The 18916-nt window shown below is 43.2% G+C and overlaps 1 protein-coding gene across 1 annotated transcript in view; it reads left to right on the forward strand.

Moving 5' to 3' along the window:
- The first annotated feature begins 746 nt into the window (after positions 1 to 746).
- The window catches only part of LOC106567502 (septin-8-A), a 43082-nt gene continuing 24912 nt past the window's right edge, over positions 747 to 18916 (forward strand). Inside the window, exons 1-5 of the mRNA XM_014136807.2 lie at positions 747 to 1079; positions 12910 to 13024; positions 13303 to 13498; positions 14351 to 14537; positions 16082 to 16243. Coding sequence (XP_013992282.1) covers positions 1050 to 1079; positions 12910 to 13024; positions 13303 to 13498; positions 14351 to 14537; positions 16082 to 16243 — 690 coding nt within the window. The 5' untranslated portion in view covers positions 747 to 1049. The remainder of the gene's footprint in view (positions 1080 to 12909; positions 13025 to 13302; positions 13499 to 14350; positions 14538 to 16081; positions 16244 to 18916) is intronic.

Consider the following 18916-nt stretch of genomic DNA (forward strand, 5'->3'; position numbering starts at 1 on the left):
CTTAAAGGGTTGCTGTAGAGATCAAGAGTTGTTCTTTTCCCTATTTTATATAGAGAGAATTTTGAGTATTCTGAACATATTTTTTGCAAGAGGGGCATTGAGTTTTCAATATTGGTCTGGAATATCAGGAACTATTCTGCAAATAAGTTTAGTTTATATTCATGTCTACCAATACTGATACCTGTTAGGTTTGGGTCCTGTAGTATAACTGCAGTTATAAAGTGCAGTATAACTGCAGTATGTGGCAAATAATGCATTCAGATTAACACCGTTTTTTTACTGCAGTAATTTTGCAGTGTAATTGCATTTAGAGTGCAGTATACTGCAGTTGTTTTGCAATTACTGCATCCAAAATACAACAGTTGACTGCAGTTAATGCACTTTTACGACAGTTTCAAAACGGCAATCTTTTTTATAAGGGCAGTGCAAACAGGAGGTGGGAGAGAGGTCATCCCTGTCTTGTGCCCCTTTCTAAAGCGATTCATCAGTTAATGCATTGTTTGTGTGTATATCAGTACATTTGTAACAGCCTAAACATAACGAGATTTATATTCGATCAAATAAGCCTCACGTAATTCGACACTCTATCATAGACCTCCATACAAAATCTGTCTCATTCGGACAGATTTTGGGCGGAGTAAAATCCTCTCGCTTCGCCTCTTACTCTCTTGCGTTGATGAAAAAAGAGGCCAAATCAGGAAGTGCAGTCAAAGCTCTCCAAACTACAAATCCCGTGAACGACCTGCACGGCAAAAGCTTATCGATGGCTTTTCATAATCATCAGCGCTTGGAACGTCAATGATACAATGTTACAAATGTTTCTTCATCTGCAAAGATAATAACAACCGTTCCAATTGTTCAGCGCGCTGTCCTGTCGTCGCTTGCATACCTCCGACAGCATTCCTAAACCAAATGGGAGTTTCCAGGAAGTGGCCATATTGGAAGCAATACCAAGCTCGTTTCCCTGTGTCAGTTTACGGAGAGAGTGAGACGAGGGCAGTTAGTTCCTTTTTGCCTAGCTCGGCATTAAAACATATACATTCCGCACCATGGCTGCTACGGATGTAGACATATTTTCCGTAAGTACACTAATGCAGTTTTCTGCCTATCAGCGTATCGCAATATGCATCTATGGAAGGGAATTTGCAATTATTCGTGGAAGTGTGGGCTATGTGGACTAACCGTAGTGAGCAGAGATGGTGGAAGTGATTTCTCTCAATAAGTGTTCACGTTGGATTGTCCTGATGGTGTTGCGCTCAGGACATGGCTCATTAATTATTTGCGAGTTTCGTAATGAGTTGACTACATAAAGAGGCATATCGTTATTGCTGTATTGATAGTAGCCTATACCGGTAGTATGTGCATTGGTGTAATTCCTCATTGAGTTACACCAGCTGATAGCTGCTCATACCACGGTATGGTACCTACAGGAAATTGTAGTGACCCCAAATCTCCCTTGACAAGCATTTAGCCTACCCCATATTAGCTACAATGTAGCAACATTGTTTACTAATCATTGGTTGGTTTTATCTAATCATTGATTTGACCTACTTGCTTTGAGAAAATGTGGTTACATTGGAACTTCCTGTTTAAGCAGGCTAGAATTATGCTTAGGCTAGCCTACATACTCATTATTTAATGTTGTGATGGAGATTGAATTGCCTTTTTGAAGGGAAGATGGGCATCTTGTTCAGTAGCCTAATTCATATCTCAGGAATCTTTTTTTTTTTTTTTACTATTTTTATATATATATTTTTCCAGCACTTCATTGTTTCCGAGCACTATTAAACAGATTTTTTTATTTAACCTTTATTTAACTAGGCAAATCAGTTAAAAACAAATTCATATTTTACAATGACGGCCAAACCCTCCCCTAACCCGGATGATGCTGGGCCAATTGTGTGCCGCCCTATGGGACTCCCGATCACGGCCGGTTGTGATACAGCCCGGGATCTAACCAGGGTCTGTAGTGACGCCTCTAGTACTGAGAAGCAGTGCCTTAGACCGCTGCACAACTTGGGAGCCGTGATGTACTAGTTCTTTCTGTTTGAATGCAACCCAAAACCTATCCTGAAGATACAATGTTGAATTGCATTGGATTCAACGTTTCTTCTCATAACCTCTAAAAGCCAGGATGTTGAATTAAAAACATATTTTAACTTACTTTACCAGTTGTCTGTACGGTTGGTCCTTTTGCAGGTAGGAATGTGATACAATATAGCCAAAGGAAAGTATAATTACATTAACTTTTCAAAGTGCTTGTACGGAGTTCAGATTTCTATGATCTGAAACATGCGCAGAACCACGTTCGCATGCTTCCGGTGATGGACATCTGAACGCACGACCAGCGCTTTGAAAAGTTGATGTAATTAAATCAAATAAAATCAATAATTGTCACATGCTTCGTATCAACCGGTGTAGACTAACAGTGAAATGCTTACTTACGGGCCCTTCCCAACAATGGAGAGAGAGAGGAAAAATATAAATAATAGAAAAATAATAACAAGGAATAAATACACAATGAGTAACAATAACTTGCCTATATTCACAGGGTACCAGTACCGAGTCTATGTTCAAGGTAATTGAGGTTGATATGTACATATAGGTGGGGATAAAGTGACTAGGGAACAGGATACATAGATAGATAAACAGTAGCAGCAGCGTATGTGATGAGTCAAAAGTTATTGCAAATAGGGTCAATGCACATAGTCCGGGTAGCAATTGGTTAACTAATTATACTTTTCTATGGATACAGTCTCGCACTCCAACTTGCAAAACGACCAACCACATGAACAACCGGTAAAGTAGGTTAAAACATATTTTCTTCAACATTCTGTCTTTTAGAGGTTGTGAGATGAAACTTTCCTGATCCAAACGCTCATTTATGCCCATCGTAGAATTCAATGTAATTCAACGTCTGGTCTTCAGGGCAGTGTTCATTTTGGCAGCTATTTTAGATTGTCTAGTTTTAGTCTTAATATACCTTTTTAGTTTTATCCATGTTAAAGTAATTTCATCCTTCGTTAGTTTTAGTTATCAGTCGACTAAAACTCTAGACAATTTGTTTAGTTTTAGTCACAGCCATTTTAGTCACAAGTCAGTGCATTTTTTTATATTAAATGATGAATATTTAGGCACATTCAGATAGCCATGTCCAACTAGGCCTACTATTCCTTCGTATACCTTAGCTGGCAACATTGATATTGTGGCAGATTTTAACCAATGCCAGCCATAATTAACTCTACAGGCTATAGAGCTTTGACTACAGGTTAAACAATTTACAGTTCTGCTTTTCTCCACATCATAATCAATGGGGGCAAATAACAGGGTCATTCAAAAATGCCAGAAGTGTTACTATACTTCTAAAATGTAACATTGAGTTTTTTTCCCAGGTGTCTCGTTATTGTCATAGTTTTAGTCAGGAAAAATGGGTAATTGACAAGTATTTTTCGTTATAGTTATTGTTGACGAAATTAACACTGCTTCAGGCTACCCAAAAACTAAACCTGGATTATGGTTACATGTAATCAAAAAACTTATGCAAAATATGAATAGTGTGTGTGAGGCACGAGGCTACAAAGACACCACACAAGATGGTGTGATAAGCTTTTTTTGGTACAGGTCCACAGTGTTGATTTAACTTTTAGCCAATCCATAAGCACATTCCTTGAGTTGTTGAATTAGACAGTAAGCACTAAATTGCTGGGATAAGTAGATTAACAGAGGAGCCACTCCTTCCTCAACTTGTCACATTTGATTTAGCGAAGGGAGATTTTTCACCCTAAAGAGAGAACACTTCCCAAATTGCAGATTGCATGCAGATACAGTACTCCCCATAGGTTCCATTGTATTGCCCAGTAGGGGCACTGATTACCGAATGATTAGATTTGAGTATAGGGAATGCAGTGAAATTAGTGTGAGGAACCACGGTCATTCCTATTGACTACCCAAGTTTTATGTTGTAGCCTACGTTGCAAGCAAGACGATTTGTTTGAAGGGCACTGTTAATTATGACTGGTTATTGATGGGGAGGATGTATGGTTGATTGCATTGATAGGTTGAACAAAGTAGGGTGCACAAAGCTATGTGAAACAATCAGTGTCAAAACAATAAAACAAGAGTTGTAGGGGAGCATTGATCGTATTGTACAACAGCGATTTATTTTAGCCCTGATTTATATAATGAATTGCCCGTAGCGGCTGTAGAATGTTTGATGCTTACTGACCCCTAAGAACATCAGATGTGTTATGATGCCAACATAATGCATAGCATTGGGCCACGCACATTGCCTTGAGATGGAAGGTATGCTAATGAGTTTTTAACACTGTTTTTTATTTTTAAGAATGACTTTTTCTTGTTGAAGCTTATTAGTAATCCTAAAGTAGATGTGCATCTGGTGCTTGCAAACCAGTAGTGTTATTTTCTTGGATATCCACTTTTTCTTTGACTGTCTTTTATTCCCATCAGTGGAGGCTGCTCAAAGGAGGAAGGGGAGGAGGACCGTCCACAGTGAATTTCATAAAAATAAAAATAGTGAAATTAAAAAAGTGATCATATATTCACGTGGCCAAATAATTGATTAAAACACACTGTGTTGCAATGGAAGTCTACAGTAGCCTCAATAGCACTCTGTAGGGTAGCACCACGGTGTAGCCGGAGGACAGCTAGTTTCCATCCTCTTGGTACATTGACTTCAATAAAAACCTAGGAGGCTCTTGGTTCTCACCCACTTCAATAGACTTACACAGTAATTATGACAACTTCCGGAGGACGTCCTCCAACCTATCAGAGATCTTGCAGCATGAACTGACATGTTGTCCTCCCAATCAAAGGATCAGAGAATTAATCTTGTACTGAAAGCATAAGCTACAGCTAGCTAGCACTGCAGTACATAACATGTGAGTAGTTGACTCGGAGAGAAAGACAATACTTGACCATTTTTCAACCATTTTTTTATGAATATGTGTGTGTGAGAGATTTTGTATTTTTTCCCCCACTTTCAGTTTCACTTACTTAGCAGCAAATGCAGCTAGTTAGTTTAGTCTACTCAAACACCCGGCTCAAACAGTGGAATGCCATGTTAGCTAGCTGACTAACTATCCAACACAACACTGGAACTCTTCCAAGTCAAGGTAAGCTTTTGGTTTTATTAATTTATTGCCACCGGGGCCCACCGGTGTAAATGCGGAACTGCTTAATTGACTATACACTTCAACGTTACTGCATGATTGCAGCGGGTTTACTAACGCATTATTTACATTTACATTTAAGTCATTTAGCAGACGCTCTTATCCAGAGCGACTTACAAATTGGTGCATTCACCTTATGATATCCAGTGGAACAACCACTTTACAATAGTGCATCTAAATCTTTTAAGGGGGGGGGGGTTAGAAGGATTACTTTATCCTATCCTAGGTATTCCTTAAAGAGGTGGGGTTTCAGGTGTCTCCGGAAGGTGGTGATTGACTCCGCTGTCCTGGCGTCGTGAGGGAGCTTGTTCCACCATTGGGGTGCCAGAGCAGCGAACAGTTTTGACTGGGCTGAGCGGGAACTGTGCTTCCTCAGAGGTAGGGGGCCAGCAGGCCAGTGGTGGATGAACGCAGTGCCCTTGTTTGGGTGTAGGGCCTGATCAGAGCCTGAAGGTATGGAGGTGCCGTTCCCTTCACAGCTCCGTAGGCAATCACCATGGTCTTGTAGCGGATGCGAGCTTCAACTGGAAGCCAGTGGAGAGAGCGGAGGAGCGGGGTGACGTGAGAGAACTTGGGAAGGTTGAACACCAGACGGGCTGCGGCGTTCTGGATGAGTTGTAGGGGTTTAATGGCACAGGCAGGGAGCCCAGACAACAGCGAGTTGCAGTAATCCAGACGGGAGATGACAAGTGCCTGGATTAGGACCTGCGCCGCTTCCTGTGTGAGGCAGGGTCGTACTCTGCGAATGTTGTAGAGCATGAACCTACAGGATCGGGTCACCGCCTTGATGTTAGTGGAGAACGACAGGGTGTTGTCCAGGATCACGCCAAAGTTCTTAGCACTCTGGGAGGAGGACACAAGGGAGTTGTCAACCGTGATGGCGAGATCATGGAACGGGCAGTCCTTCCCCGGGAGGAAGAGCAGCTCCGTCTTGCCGAGGTTCAGCTTGAGGTGGTGATCCGTCATCCACACTGATATGTCTGACAGACATGCAGAGATGCGATTCGCCGCCTGGTTATCAGAAGGGGGAAAGGAGAAGATTAATTGTGTGTCGTCTGCATAGCAATGATAGGAGAGACCATGTGAGGATATGACAGAGCCAAGTGACTTGGTGTATAGCGAGAATAGGAGAGGGCCTAGAACAGAGCCCTGGGGGACACCAGTGGTGAGAGCGCATGGTGCGGAGACAGATTCTCGCCACGCCACCTGGTAGGAGCGACCTGTCAGGTAGGACGCAATCCAAGCGTGGGCCGCGCCGGAGATGCCCAACTCGGAGAGGGTGGAGAGGAGGATCTGATGGTTCACAGTATCAAAGGCAGCAGATAGGTCTAGAAGGATGAGAGCAGAGGAGAGAGAGTTAGCTTTAGCAGTGCGGAGAGCCTCCGTGACACAGAGAAGAGCAGTCTCAGTTGAATGACCAGTCTTGAAACCTGACTGATTAGGATCAAGAAGGTAATTCTGAGAGAGATAGCAGGAGAGCTGGCCAAGGACGGCACGTTCAAGAGTTTTGGAGAGAAAAGAAAGAAGGGATACTGGTCTGTAGTTGTTGACATCGGAGGGATCGAGTGTAGGTTTTTTCAGAAGGGGTGCAACTCTCGCTCTCTTGAAGACGGAAGGGACGTAGCCAGCGGTCAAGGATGAGTTGATGAGCGAGGTGAGAAAGGGGAGAAGGTCTCCGGAAATGGTCTGGAGAAGAGAGGAGGGGATAGGGTCAAGTGGGCAGGTTGTTGGGCGGCCGGCCGTCACAAGACGCGAGATTTCATCTGGAGAGAGAGGGGAGAAAGAGGTCAAAGCACAGGGTAGGGCAGTGTGAGCAGGACCAGCGGTGTCGTTTGACTTAGCAAACGAGGATCGGATATCGTCAACCTTCTTTTCAAAATGGTTGACGAAGTCATCCGCAGAGAGGGAGGAGGGGAGGGGGAGGAGGATTCAGGAGGGAGGAGAAGGTAGCAAAGAGCTTCCTAGGGTTAGAGGCAGATGCTTGGAATTTAGAGTGGTAGAACGTGGCTTTAGCAGCAGAGACAGAAGAGGAGAATGTAGAGAGGAGGGAGTGAAAGGATGCCAGGTCCGCAGGGAGGCGAGTTTTCCTCCATTTCCGCTCGGCTGCCCGGAGCCCTGTTCTGTGAGCTCGTAGTGAGTCGTCGAGCCACGGAGCAGGAGGGGAGGACCGAGCCGGCCTGGAGGATAGGGGACAGAGAAAATCAAAGGATGCAGAAAGGGAGGAGAGGAGGGTTGAGGAGGCAGAATCAGGAGATAGGTTGGAGAAGGTTTGAGCAGAGGGAAGAGATGATAGGATGGAAGAGGAGAGAGTAGCGGGAGAGAGAGAGCGAAGGTTGGGACGGCGCAATACCATCCGAGTAGGGGCAGAGTGAGAAGTGTTGGATGAGAGCAAGAGGGAAAAGGATACAAGGTAGTGGTCGGAGATTTGGAGGGGAGTTGCAATGAGATTAGTGGAAGAACAGCATCTAGTAAAGATGAGGTCAAGCGTATTGCCTGCCTTGTGAGTAGGGGGGAAGGTGAGAGGGTGAGGTCAAAAGAGGAGAGGAGTGGAAAGAAGGAGGCAGAGAGGAATGAGTCAAAGGTAGACGTGGGGAGGTTAAAGTCACCCAGAACTGTGAGCGGTGAGCCATCCTCAGGAAAGGAACTTATCAAGGCGTCAAGCTCATTGATGAACTCTCCAAGGGAACCTGGAGGGCGATAAATGATAAGGATGTTAAGCTTGAAAGGGCTGGTAACTGTGACAGCATGGAATTCAAATGAGGAGATAAACAGATGGGTCAGGGGAGAAAGAGAGAATGTCCACTTGGGAGAGATGAGGATTCCAGTGCCACCACCCCGCTGGCTCGATGCTCTAGGGGTATGCGAGAACACGTGGGCAGACGAAGAGAGAGCAGTAGGAGTAGCAGTGTTATCTGTGGTAATCCATGTTTCCGTCAGCGCCAGGAAGTCTAGGGACTGGAGGGTAGCATAGGCTGAGATGAACTCAGCCTTGTTGGCTGCAGACCGGCATTTCCAGAGGCTGCCGGAGACCTGGAACTCCACGTGGGTCGTGCGTGCTGGGACCACCAGGTTAGAGTGGCAGCGGCCACGCGGTGTGAAGCGTTTCTATGGCCTGTGCAGAGGGGAGAGAACAGGGATAGACAGACACATAGTTGACAAGCTACAGAAGTGTTGTTTCTTGTATTATTGTCTCTTGTGTCTTTAGAGAACTGTTTCACTTTGATATCCTTTTTCTTCTGTCCTGATTTTCTCTTTATTTTCTTCTGTTAACTAGATATTCTTTGTTGTTCTTTGTTAGCTAGCTAGCTTCAAGTTAGTTAGTTCTATTAGTTCTATTAGCTATGTTGACTAGGATGTTACTTTAGCTAATATGGTGATGACGATGTAGGCTGTGTGCACCGCTTATGACATGGTTTATCTTGGAAAGGTTTTTTCGCCTGGTCACATACAGCTGATGTGTTGTGCATTGAAGTCCACAAACGAAGGGAAAAGGTGAGAGAAGGAATACAACGTAGCTGCTATGAAAGTGAACTGTTTTTACACTTGATCAGGGGTGTATTCATTCTGTTGAAAAACGTTTCTAAACAGAAGCAAATGAAACTGGCATAAAAGTACATGAAATTGTCTAATAGATAGTACAACAGTTACAAATGAGACTAATGATTACACCCTAGATGAGCTAGATGCAGGCAAGTGTGTGCAAGGCGGTATTGAATGTGTCACTGTCTGTCATCTTAAAATTCTCTTCACCTGTGTGCCCCTACGTTGTAAACTTTCATTCATAGGCTAGGTTGTAGCAACCTCATGATGGGTTAAGGGAACATTTGAGTATCATGTAGTAGCCTAAACCTATTGATGCTTCATTGAACTGGGTGAATGGAATATGAATGACAGTCATCCAATATGCTGTAAAAGAATTAAGGCCATGCTGTGGAACATTTTTTTGACCCCCCTCATCATAAACGGCACTGACCGCCACTGATCCCCATGATAATGAAGATTGTAACATTCTCTGTAGAACGATTTAGGACAGGTTCTTGTAACCTGAGTGTTGCATAATCTGTTTTTATATTGACCATACAACACAGGACAGCCTGGAGCCTGGGCTGTCACATCCACTGTTGAAAAACACTGATTAGCTTAGGCTGTGTGGGGAGTCGATTATCCATGTTATTTAGAGTCCTATATCTCACCATCTGATGTCATGTATATGCACAAACCTATGAAACTGTGCTTTGTGACTCGCATTCTAATACTCTCGATTTGGCTGTAACTAAATGTATTTCCTGACACCCACAGATTGGTATGCTCCTGTCTATCTCGTAAAATGGCCTCTGCTGTCTCCCCTCTCCTCTGTGTTGTTTTCTGTCTTTCCTTTTGGACATAGGCGTGTGACGGGAGAGACGGAGGAGTTTCTGCCAGACAGGCAGCTCTGTGTATGAGTGTGTTTATTAAAGAAAATATAGACTTTCTTTTTCCTTGGATGCCTGGTGCCATGCGATGACCAAATCTCCACCATCTGCGTACTGTAGACCTGTGCAGCCTTGTGTTAATGTTTCTCCGTTATACTCTGTGTAGTGCCAGTAGCAGCAGTTGTGTGTCAGTTCACTAAAGTGGGACCAACTTCAGGTGGGGATGAAAATTCTACTGGAGGTCTCTGTCAGTCTGTCTGGGAATAAATCGTCCCAAGATCCATGTTTTGCCCTAAGGCTTAATGTTAGCATTAAGCATTTGTTTAAGTACTTTGTCATTTGTAATGTATTGTCACAGATAAAGCAAGGGACTGTACAAAGAGCTTTCAATTTTTGTCAAGGTTTACTAGCCTACCGGCAATTACATGGAAATGGAATTACGCAGAGACTCTGATTTTTCACTAAAATGTACAGTCGTGGCCAAAAGTTTTGAGAATGACACAAATATTAATTTCCACGAAGTTTGCTACTTCAGTGTCTTTAGATATTTTTGTCAATGTTACTATGGAATACTGAAGTATAATTTCAAGCATTTCATAAGTGGCAAAGGCTTTTATTGACAATTATATGAAGTTGATGCAAAGAGTCAATATTTGCAGTGTTGACCCTTCTTTTTCAAGACCTCTGCAATCTGCCCTGGCATGCTGTCAATTAACTTCTGGGCCACATCCTGACTGATGGCAGCCCATTCTTGCATAATCAATGCTTGGAGTTTGTCAGAATTTGTGGGTTTTTGTATGTCCACCCGCCTCTTGAGGATTGACCACAAGTTCTCAATGGGATTAAGGTGTGGGGAGTTTCCTGGCCATGGACTCAAAATATCGATGTTTTGTTCCCCGAGCCACTTAGTTATCACTTTTGCCTTATGGCAAGGTACTCCATGCTGGAAAAAGCATTGTTCGTCACCAAACTGTTCCTGGATGGTAGGGAGAAGTTGCTCTCGGAGGAAGTGTTGGTACCATTCTTTATTCATGGCTGTGTTCTTAGGCAAAATTGTGAGTGAGCCCACTCCCTTGGCTGAGAAGCAACCCCACACATGAATGGTCTCAGGATGCTTTACTGTTGGCATGACACAGAACTGATGGTAGCACTCACCCTGTCTTCTCCGGTCCATCTTTTTTCCGGATGCCCCAAACAATCGGAAAGGGGATTCATCAGAGAAAATGACTTTACCCTAGTCCTCAGCAGTCCAATCCCTATACCTTTTGCAGAATATCAGTCTGTCCCTGTTGTTTTTCCTGGAGAGAAGTGGCTTCTTTGCTGCCCTTGACTCCAAAAGTCTTCGCCTAACTGTGCATGCAGATGCACTCACACCTGCCTGCTGCCATTCCTGAGCAAGCTCTGTACTGGTGGTGCCCCAATCCCGCAGCTGAATCAACTTTAGGACACTGTCCTGGCGCGTGCTGGACTTCCTTGGGCGCCCTGAAGCCTTCTTCACAACAATTGAATCGCTCTCCTTGAAGTTCTTGATGATCCGATAAATGGTTGATTTAGGTGCAATCTTACAATATCCTTGCCTGTGAAGCTCTTTTTGCGCAAAGCAATGATGACGGCACATGTTTCCTTGTAGGTAACCATGGTTGACAGAGGAAGAACAATGATTCCAAGCAACACTCTCCTTTTGAAGCTTCCAGTCTGTTATTCAAACTCCGTCAGCATGACAGAGTGATCTCCAGCCTTGACCTCGTCAACACTCACACCTGTGTTAACAAGAGAATCACTGACATGATGTCAGCTAGTCCTTTTTGTGGCAGGGCTGAAATGCATTGGAAATGTTTTTGGGGATTCAGTTCATTTGCATGGCAAAGAGGGACTTTGCAGTTAATTGCAAATCATCTGATCACTCTTCATAACATTCTGGAGAATATGCAAATTGCCATCATACAAACTGAGGCTGCAGACTTTATGAAAATTAATATTTGTGTCATTCTCAACTTTTGGCCACGACTGTATACCAAAAAAAACAACAACATTGATTTCAAAGTGTAACAAACCATAGGACTCTATGCACACGGATTACTTTTAATAATTTCCACTGAACTTTTTACAAAAACACATTTAACGGGAGAACTGTGCAGATACAAAGTTTTGTAACAGAATAACATTGAGGGAGATTTTACTGTGATTCAGTTACCAAACTTTGCATCTGTACATTTTTTTTACTTTTTAAATTGTTCAAAGTAGTCATTGTGCATAGAGTTTTATGGTTTGTTAACATTGATTTTCAAAGTTTTTGGTTGGCATACATCTCAGCGTAGTTCTGGCACTTTGGAATCCACCCTACATATTTCTGAGCTCAGCCGTTTCCCATGCAAATCACTGGCTCAAGAGGAAGTGTGGTGTTTACTTTCCTAGGAACTTTTAACCAGAGTCTCTCTCTGAAAGGCACCATCTCATGATTCTTCTTATACTATTACTTTGCACTCCTATACGGACTCCATTCCCTGACTAGTGTGAAGGATGGATGCCTCTCAGCTTGTGTGACGTGTGCGTTCAGTCAGAGTTCGTCTCTGGGGAGTTTGTGTCCACATCCGCAGTTCTGTATGATCCTTGAGAAAACACACTGGAGCAGGTTTTGTGTTTGTTTGCATTCCCTTTGTGGCCCTCAGTCGATTCCAGTTGCACACAGGCCTGCCTGCACTGCTCAGCTCTTAGGCTGTGTCCGGTGACATCACCCCTCCAAATATGCAGCCTTAGTAGGAAACGCCAAGCCAAACACATGTGGATGAGCCCATTGATTTCAAGATGGTCTCTCTGCTATCCCTGCACAACGGAGATGAGCAAGATAAGGAACTACATTATTGTTTACCCCCCCAATGGCTCATCATTAGAGATTAGCTGTTGTTCACTGAGGTGGGAGTAGGCTCACTCGCTAACCGTTGCAGTTGCTAGATTTATTTTGTGTGACCTCAATTAATCCCACTTGATTTTTGGGATCTCTAGTCTCTTCTCTGTGTAGAGATGCCACCTCCTGTTTAAAGGATTACTCCAGCTCCCTCCTCAGCACTCTCCAGAGTGCTCATCTCATTATTTAAGCTTTAAGGCACATTATGATGAGCTACATGTCCTGTATAATGTATTATCAGAAAATGGCATATGCATAGGGAACAAATGGAATGTGGTGGTGGTATTTCGTATTGTTTATTTCCTCGATTCACAGTAATACATTTTCTCTCAGTGCTTTCACCCCCTCGCATATCTCTAGCCCTGCCATCATTGTTCATTTATTTAATACTTTCTTTTTGCAGAATGAAGAAAAGCGTAACCTCAGTTTGGGCGGCCATGTTGGTTTTGACAGCCTTCCCGATCAGCTGGTCAGTAAATCGGTGACGCAGGGTTTCTGCTTCAACATCCTCTGTGTAGGTAAGTATCAAACCACATGGTAGTGATACTGTTACTGCATTATCTCAGGGCACCCTATTCCCTATATAGTGCACTACTTTTGACCAGGGCCTATAGGGCTCTGGACAAAAGTAGTGCACTATATAGGGAATCGGGTGCCATTCGGTATGCAGCCAGGGTTGTTTCTGTCCTTGACATGAACGATAATTAAGACTTCTGCTGCGAAGAGGCTGAGAGAAGAATGTCCCCCCTGAGAGTTACTGAGGCCTAACAACTCTTTTCCCTCTCTTGCCTCCTAGGGGAAACGGGTATTGGCAAGTCGACGTTAATGAATACACTTTTTAACACAATGTTTGAGAACGAGGAGGCCAGCCACTACCAGAATGGCGTGTGTATGCGGCCCAGAACATACGACCTCCAGGAGAGCAACGTCCACCTAAAGCTGACTATCGTGGACACTGTGGGGTTCGGGGACCAGATCAACAAAGAGGAGAGGTCAGCAGAAGATGCTTAGCATCCTACTTTCAGCTGTTCACTAATTCAAGCATTGCCATTGAGTCTCTTTTATCCTTTTCATACTCTCACAGTGAATGATAACATGCCGTCTTTTAGAGTAAATTGCTTACATTGCCTGGAATGTAGACAAGACAAGCACAGTCTGTCATTTTTCAGGACATTCCCCCCCGAATGGAGCTGGGTTTAGAATGATGATGAGGATGACATTCTTGGTTTGAACTACAGCTGTGGGACTGAGTGTTTGTGTGATCTCCGCAGCAAGAGGGCTCACACGCCCCTGAATGATACAGTGGGAGGAACAGGCCATAACTCATGTTGTTTGGGAAAACGCTGCAGCAATAATACGTCCCAAATAGTCTTTAAAGGTCATCAGTGACACGTTCTGGGAAAATTGCTTAGAGATGTTAAAGTCAAGGTTAAACATTGTGTATATATGTTCTTGGCAAGCCTTTAGATCACTTATTTACCCTACAAGCTACAGTATAATGATGGACACAGGGATGTGACTAGTACTTTTAGTCCTTGATTTCACAAGCTAACCAGGGTTTAACAGTGACTTTATGTGATTATTGTTTTTGGCTCACTTCCTCAGAATGCTAGACTAAACACACTGGCATATTAGATGTTCACCTCTGTGACCTCTTAAATATATATTTTTACATGAGTAGATGCTGGATACTTGAATAAAGATAATTTCTGTACACAGACGTGATATCCCCACTGGCAACTTTGAAAGAAACAAAGAAAGCACATGGGATAGTGGGATCAAAAGGAACCAAAGTGAAACTTTGTTTTACACACCGTAAAACTACATTGCGTTTCCTTTTGCAGTTATAAACCGATAGTGGACTATATCGACACACAGTTTGAAAACTACCTTCAGGAAGAGCTGAAAATCAAGCGCTCCCTCTTCAACTACCACGACGGGAGGATCCACATCTGTCTGTACTTCATCGCTCCCACTGGGCATTCACTGAAGTCCTTGGATTTAGTTACCATGAAGAAACTGGACAGCAAGGTAAAGGATCACTACCACCAATGCCTTGTGGGCAAAAACAGACTGCATCCTATTGTTTCACTTAGAAATATTTCACTTTGACTGGTATGAATTTCACACAGTTGTAGAATAGTCAGATATTCATGTAGGGCTGGGGACCCACAATGTCCTAGAAAAGGAAGCGACAGACATTCCACATAACATTTTATTGGATAGGATTTCCTGAGGTTTATATCATACCCTAGTGTATTGGTCAGAATTATTAAGCAAGTATGATGCTGTAGCTTCTTACTTCTATGAAGATCTTTTTTCCTTCATGGTTTCGCGTGAGTAACTGGGTATTGGGCAGCAGACCCATATTTTAGAACAATACATTGATTTCAGCCTATTGGAAACATGAATGGTCGGTGCCTCGATTAGTGAACTTGTGGAATTCATCACTATTGCAGTTGAAGCGTGGGTGAGGGAGAGAGTGTCACAACTAGCTACTTAAAAAAAAATAAAAAAAATACCCAAAAGGGGCGGGTGAAATGTGTGAAACACTCAGGCTGAGACAGACCTGACGATGCATACAGTACTCAAACTCCTATTAGCGACAACCCTACAGAGCTTGTATATCAGGCCGGTTGTACGGCCTATGAAGCGGTTCTAGGAGTGGTGGGGAGGAAATTACAGGCTTGTTTGTATCTGGTAATGCAATGACGCATATCAAACCGATAGTGTGGTTATGAGCAAAGCATAGTAGCTTACTTTAGCCAATACTCTCCTCCAGCATGGCTCTCTGAGCTGTCAGAAATGAACCTTTTCACAGGAGGCAAAGAGCAGGCTATAAATCAGCTTATATTTTATTTAAAGGTCTATGACTTAAAGCAGAGACAGGCAATGGTGTTTGACTTACACTTCCAGAAAGGCTATTAAGCCAGAACGGTGACAGTTAAAAAGGTGGTCTGGTCTAGGGACTGTAGAGATGGGTGTCTGCTCTTTTACCTCAATAGACTTTTTGTAAAGGATGGAAGAAATTATGTAAAACAACAATCACATCCGTTTTGTAGCAAAATTATTGTGAACTGTCACATCGAATAAGGCCTCCTTTTGACCTTAACAAACTATAGCCTGGAGGTGATTAGACGTCGGTGACTAAATCTATGTCGTCCCAGTAATCCGAGGAGCCAAGGAAAAACTGTCACAATGTGTTTATTTTCCCATCTGTTTTAGAGCAGAGATGGGACACCATTCAGTTTGTTTTCTTAATTGCGGTTTGGTTTATTTTTCTGTGTGGGTTTGACTGAGCTCAACCCATCGTGGTTGCATAGTGCCTCTTTTGCGACATTGAGTAATTTGTATTTGTTGATGATACTGTGGCAAAAAATTCAGATGCTCTGACTCATTTATTTTCAGCATCTTATCTAATCATGCTTTGTTTTATAATTTTACGACACACCCGCCTTGAAAACCTTCCAAACCTTTGCAGAATATCTGAAGATATTCAATTCGAAGGAATAACCTCAAAGTAAACCAAGTGGAGTTGATCTTAAGGCCAGAAATATAATTTTTTTATCCTTTAGGTGAATATAATCCCCATCATCGCTAAAGCTGACACAATCTCCAAGAGCGAGCTCCATAAATTCAAGATCAAGATCATGAGCGAGCTGGTGAGCAACGGAGTGCAGATCTACCAGTTCCCCACAGACGATGATGCAGTCACCGAGATCAACTCCTCCATGAATGTGAGTCTCTCTGTCTTTGTACACTCACTCAGTGTTAACCTCACTGTATAGGAATGTATGGTTTTAATAGCTGCACATAGTTTCCTCCCTTTGAAACTGCCTCCGTTTGTACTATTTTCCAACTGTAGAGAACTGTGAAGAACTGCACGAAGTGTTCTCTGTGCCAGCTATTTCCTATTATGTAAATCAGGGATGGGCAACTGGCAGCTCGCAGATAAAAAAAAAAAAATAATTGTGTGAATGTAATACATACGTACATACATACAGTTGAAGTCGGAAGTTTTACATACAGTTAGGTTGGAGTCATTAAAACTCGTTTCTCAACCACTCCACAAATTTCTTGTTAACAAACTAGTTTTGGCAAGTCGGTTAGGACATCTACTTCGGTTAGGACTACGATCTACTTTGTGCATGACACAAGTAATTTTTCCAACAATTGTTTACAGACAGATTATTTCACTTATAATTCACTGTATCACAATTCCAGTGGGTAAGAAGTTTACATACACTAAGTTGACTGTGCCTTTAAACAGCTTGGAAAATTCTTGGAAACAGCTTGGGGAAAAAATGATGTCATGGCTTTAGAAGCTTCTGATAGGCTAATTGACATCATTTGAGTCAATTGAAGGTGTACCTGTGGCTATATTTCAAGGCCTACCTTCAAACTCAGTGCCTCTTTGCTTGACATCATGGGAAAATCAAAAGAAATAAGTCAAGACCTCAGAAGCCTCCACCTCCACGAGTCTGGTTCATCTTTTGGGAGCAATTTCCAAACGCCTGAAGGTACCACGTTCTTCTGTAAGAACAATAGTACGCAAGTATAAACACCATGGGACCACGCGGCCCTTATACCGCTCAGGAAGGAGACGCATTCCGTCTCCTAGAGATGAACGTACTTTGGTGCGACATGTGCAAATCAATCCCAGAACAACAGCAAAGGACATTGTGAAGATGCTAGAGGAAACCGGTACAAAAGTATCTATATCCACAGTAAATTCCTATATCGACAAAACCTAAAAGGCCGCTCGGCAAGGTAGAAGCCACTGCTCTAAAACCGCCATAAAATAGCCAGACTACGGTTTGCAACTGCACATGGGGACAAAGATCGTACTTTTTGGAGTAATGTCCTCTGGTCTGATGAAACAAAAATAGAACTGTTTGGCCATAATGACCATCATTATGTTTGAAGGAAAAAGGGGGAGGCTTGAAAGCCGAAGAACACCGTCCCAACCGTGAAGCACGGGGGTGGCAGCGTCATGTTGTGGGGATGCTTTGCTGCAGGAGGGACTGGTGCACTTCACAAAATAGATGGCTTCATGAGGCAGGAAAATTGTGGATATATTGAAGCAACATCTCAAGACATCAGTCAGGAAGTTAAAGCTTGGTCGCAAATGGGTCTTCCAAATGGACAATGACCCCAAGCATACTTCCAAAGTTGTGGCAAAATGGCTTAAGGACAACACGGTCAAGGTATTGGAGTGGCCATCACAAAGCCCTGACCTCAATCCTACGGAAAATTTCTGTGCATAACTGAAAATGCATGTGTGAACAAGGAGTCCTACAAACCTGACTCAGTTACACCAACTCTGTCAGGAGGATTTGGCCAAAATTCACCCAACTTATTGTGGGAAGCTTGTGGAAGGCTTCACGTAACGTTTGACCCAAGTTAAACAAGTTATAGGCAATACACTCAATTAGTATTTGGTAGCATGTAAACTTCTGACCCACTGTGAATGTGATGAATGAAATAAAGGCTGAAATAAATCATTCTCTCCACTATTACAGTGGGGGGGGGGGAAGTATTTGATCCACTGCTGATTTTTGTACGTTTGCCCACTTACAAAGAAATTATCAGTCTATAATTTTAATAGTAGGTTTATTTGAACAGTGAGAGACAGAATAACAACAAAATCCAGAAAAACGCATGTCAAAAATGTTAAATGATTTGCATTTTAATGAGGGAAATAAGTATTTGACCCCTCTGCAAAACATGACTTAGTACAAAACCCTTGTTGGCAATCAGAGGTCAGACGTTTCTTGTAGTTGGCCACTAGGTTTGCACACATCTCAGGAGGGATTTTGTCCCACTCCCCTTTGCAGACCTTCTCCAAGTCATTAAGATTTCGAGGCTGACGTTTGGCAACTCGAACCTTCAGCTCCCTCCACAGATTTTCTATGGGATTAAGGTCTGGAGACTGGCTAGGCCACTCCAGGACCTTAATGTGCTTCTTCTTGAGCCACTCCTTTGTTGCCTTGGCCGTGTGTTTTGGGTCATTTTCATGCTGGAATACCCATCTACGACCCATTTTCAATGCCCTGGCTGAGGGAAGGAGGTTCTCACCCAAGATTTGACGGTACATGGCCCCGTCCATCGTCCCTTTGATGCGGTGAAGTTGTCCTGTCCCCTTAGCAGAAAAACACCCCCAAAGCATAATTTTTCGACCTCCATATTTGACGGTGGAGATGGTGTTCTTGGGGTCATAGGCAGCATTCCTCCTCCTCCAAACACGGCGAGTTCAGTTGATGTCAAAGAGCTCCATTTTGGTCTCATCTGACCACAACACTTTCACCAGTTGTCCTCTGAATCATTCAGATGTTCATTGGCAAACTTCAGACGGGCATGTATATGTATTCTTGAGCAGGGGGACCTTGCGGGCGCTGCAGGATTTCAGT

Source organism: Salmo salar, chromosome ssa13 (assembly GCF_905237065.1).
Source record: "Salmo salar chromosome ssa13, Ssal_v3.1, whole genome shotgun sequence".
In the NCBI taxonomy this organism is placed as follows: Eukaryota; Metazoa; Chordata; class Actinopteri; order Salmoniformes; family Salmonidae; genus Salmo; species Salmo salar.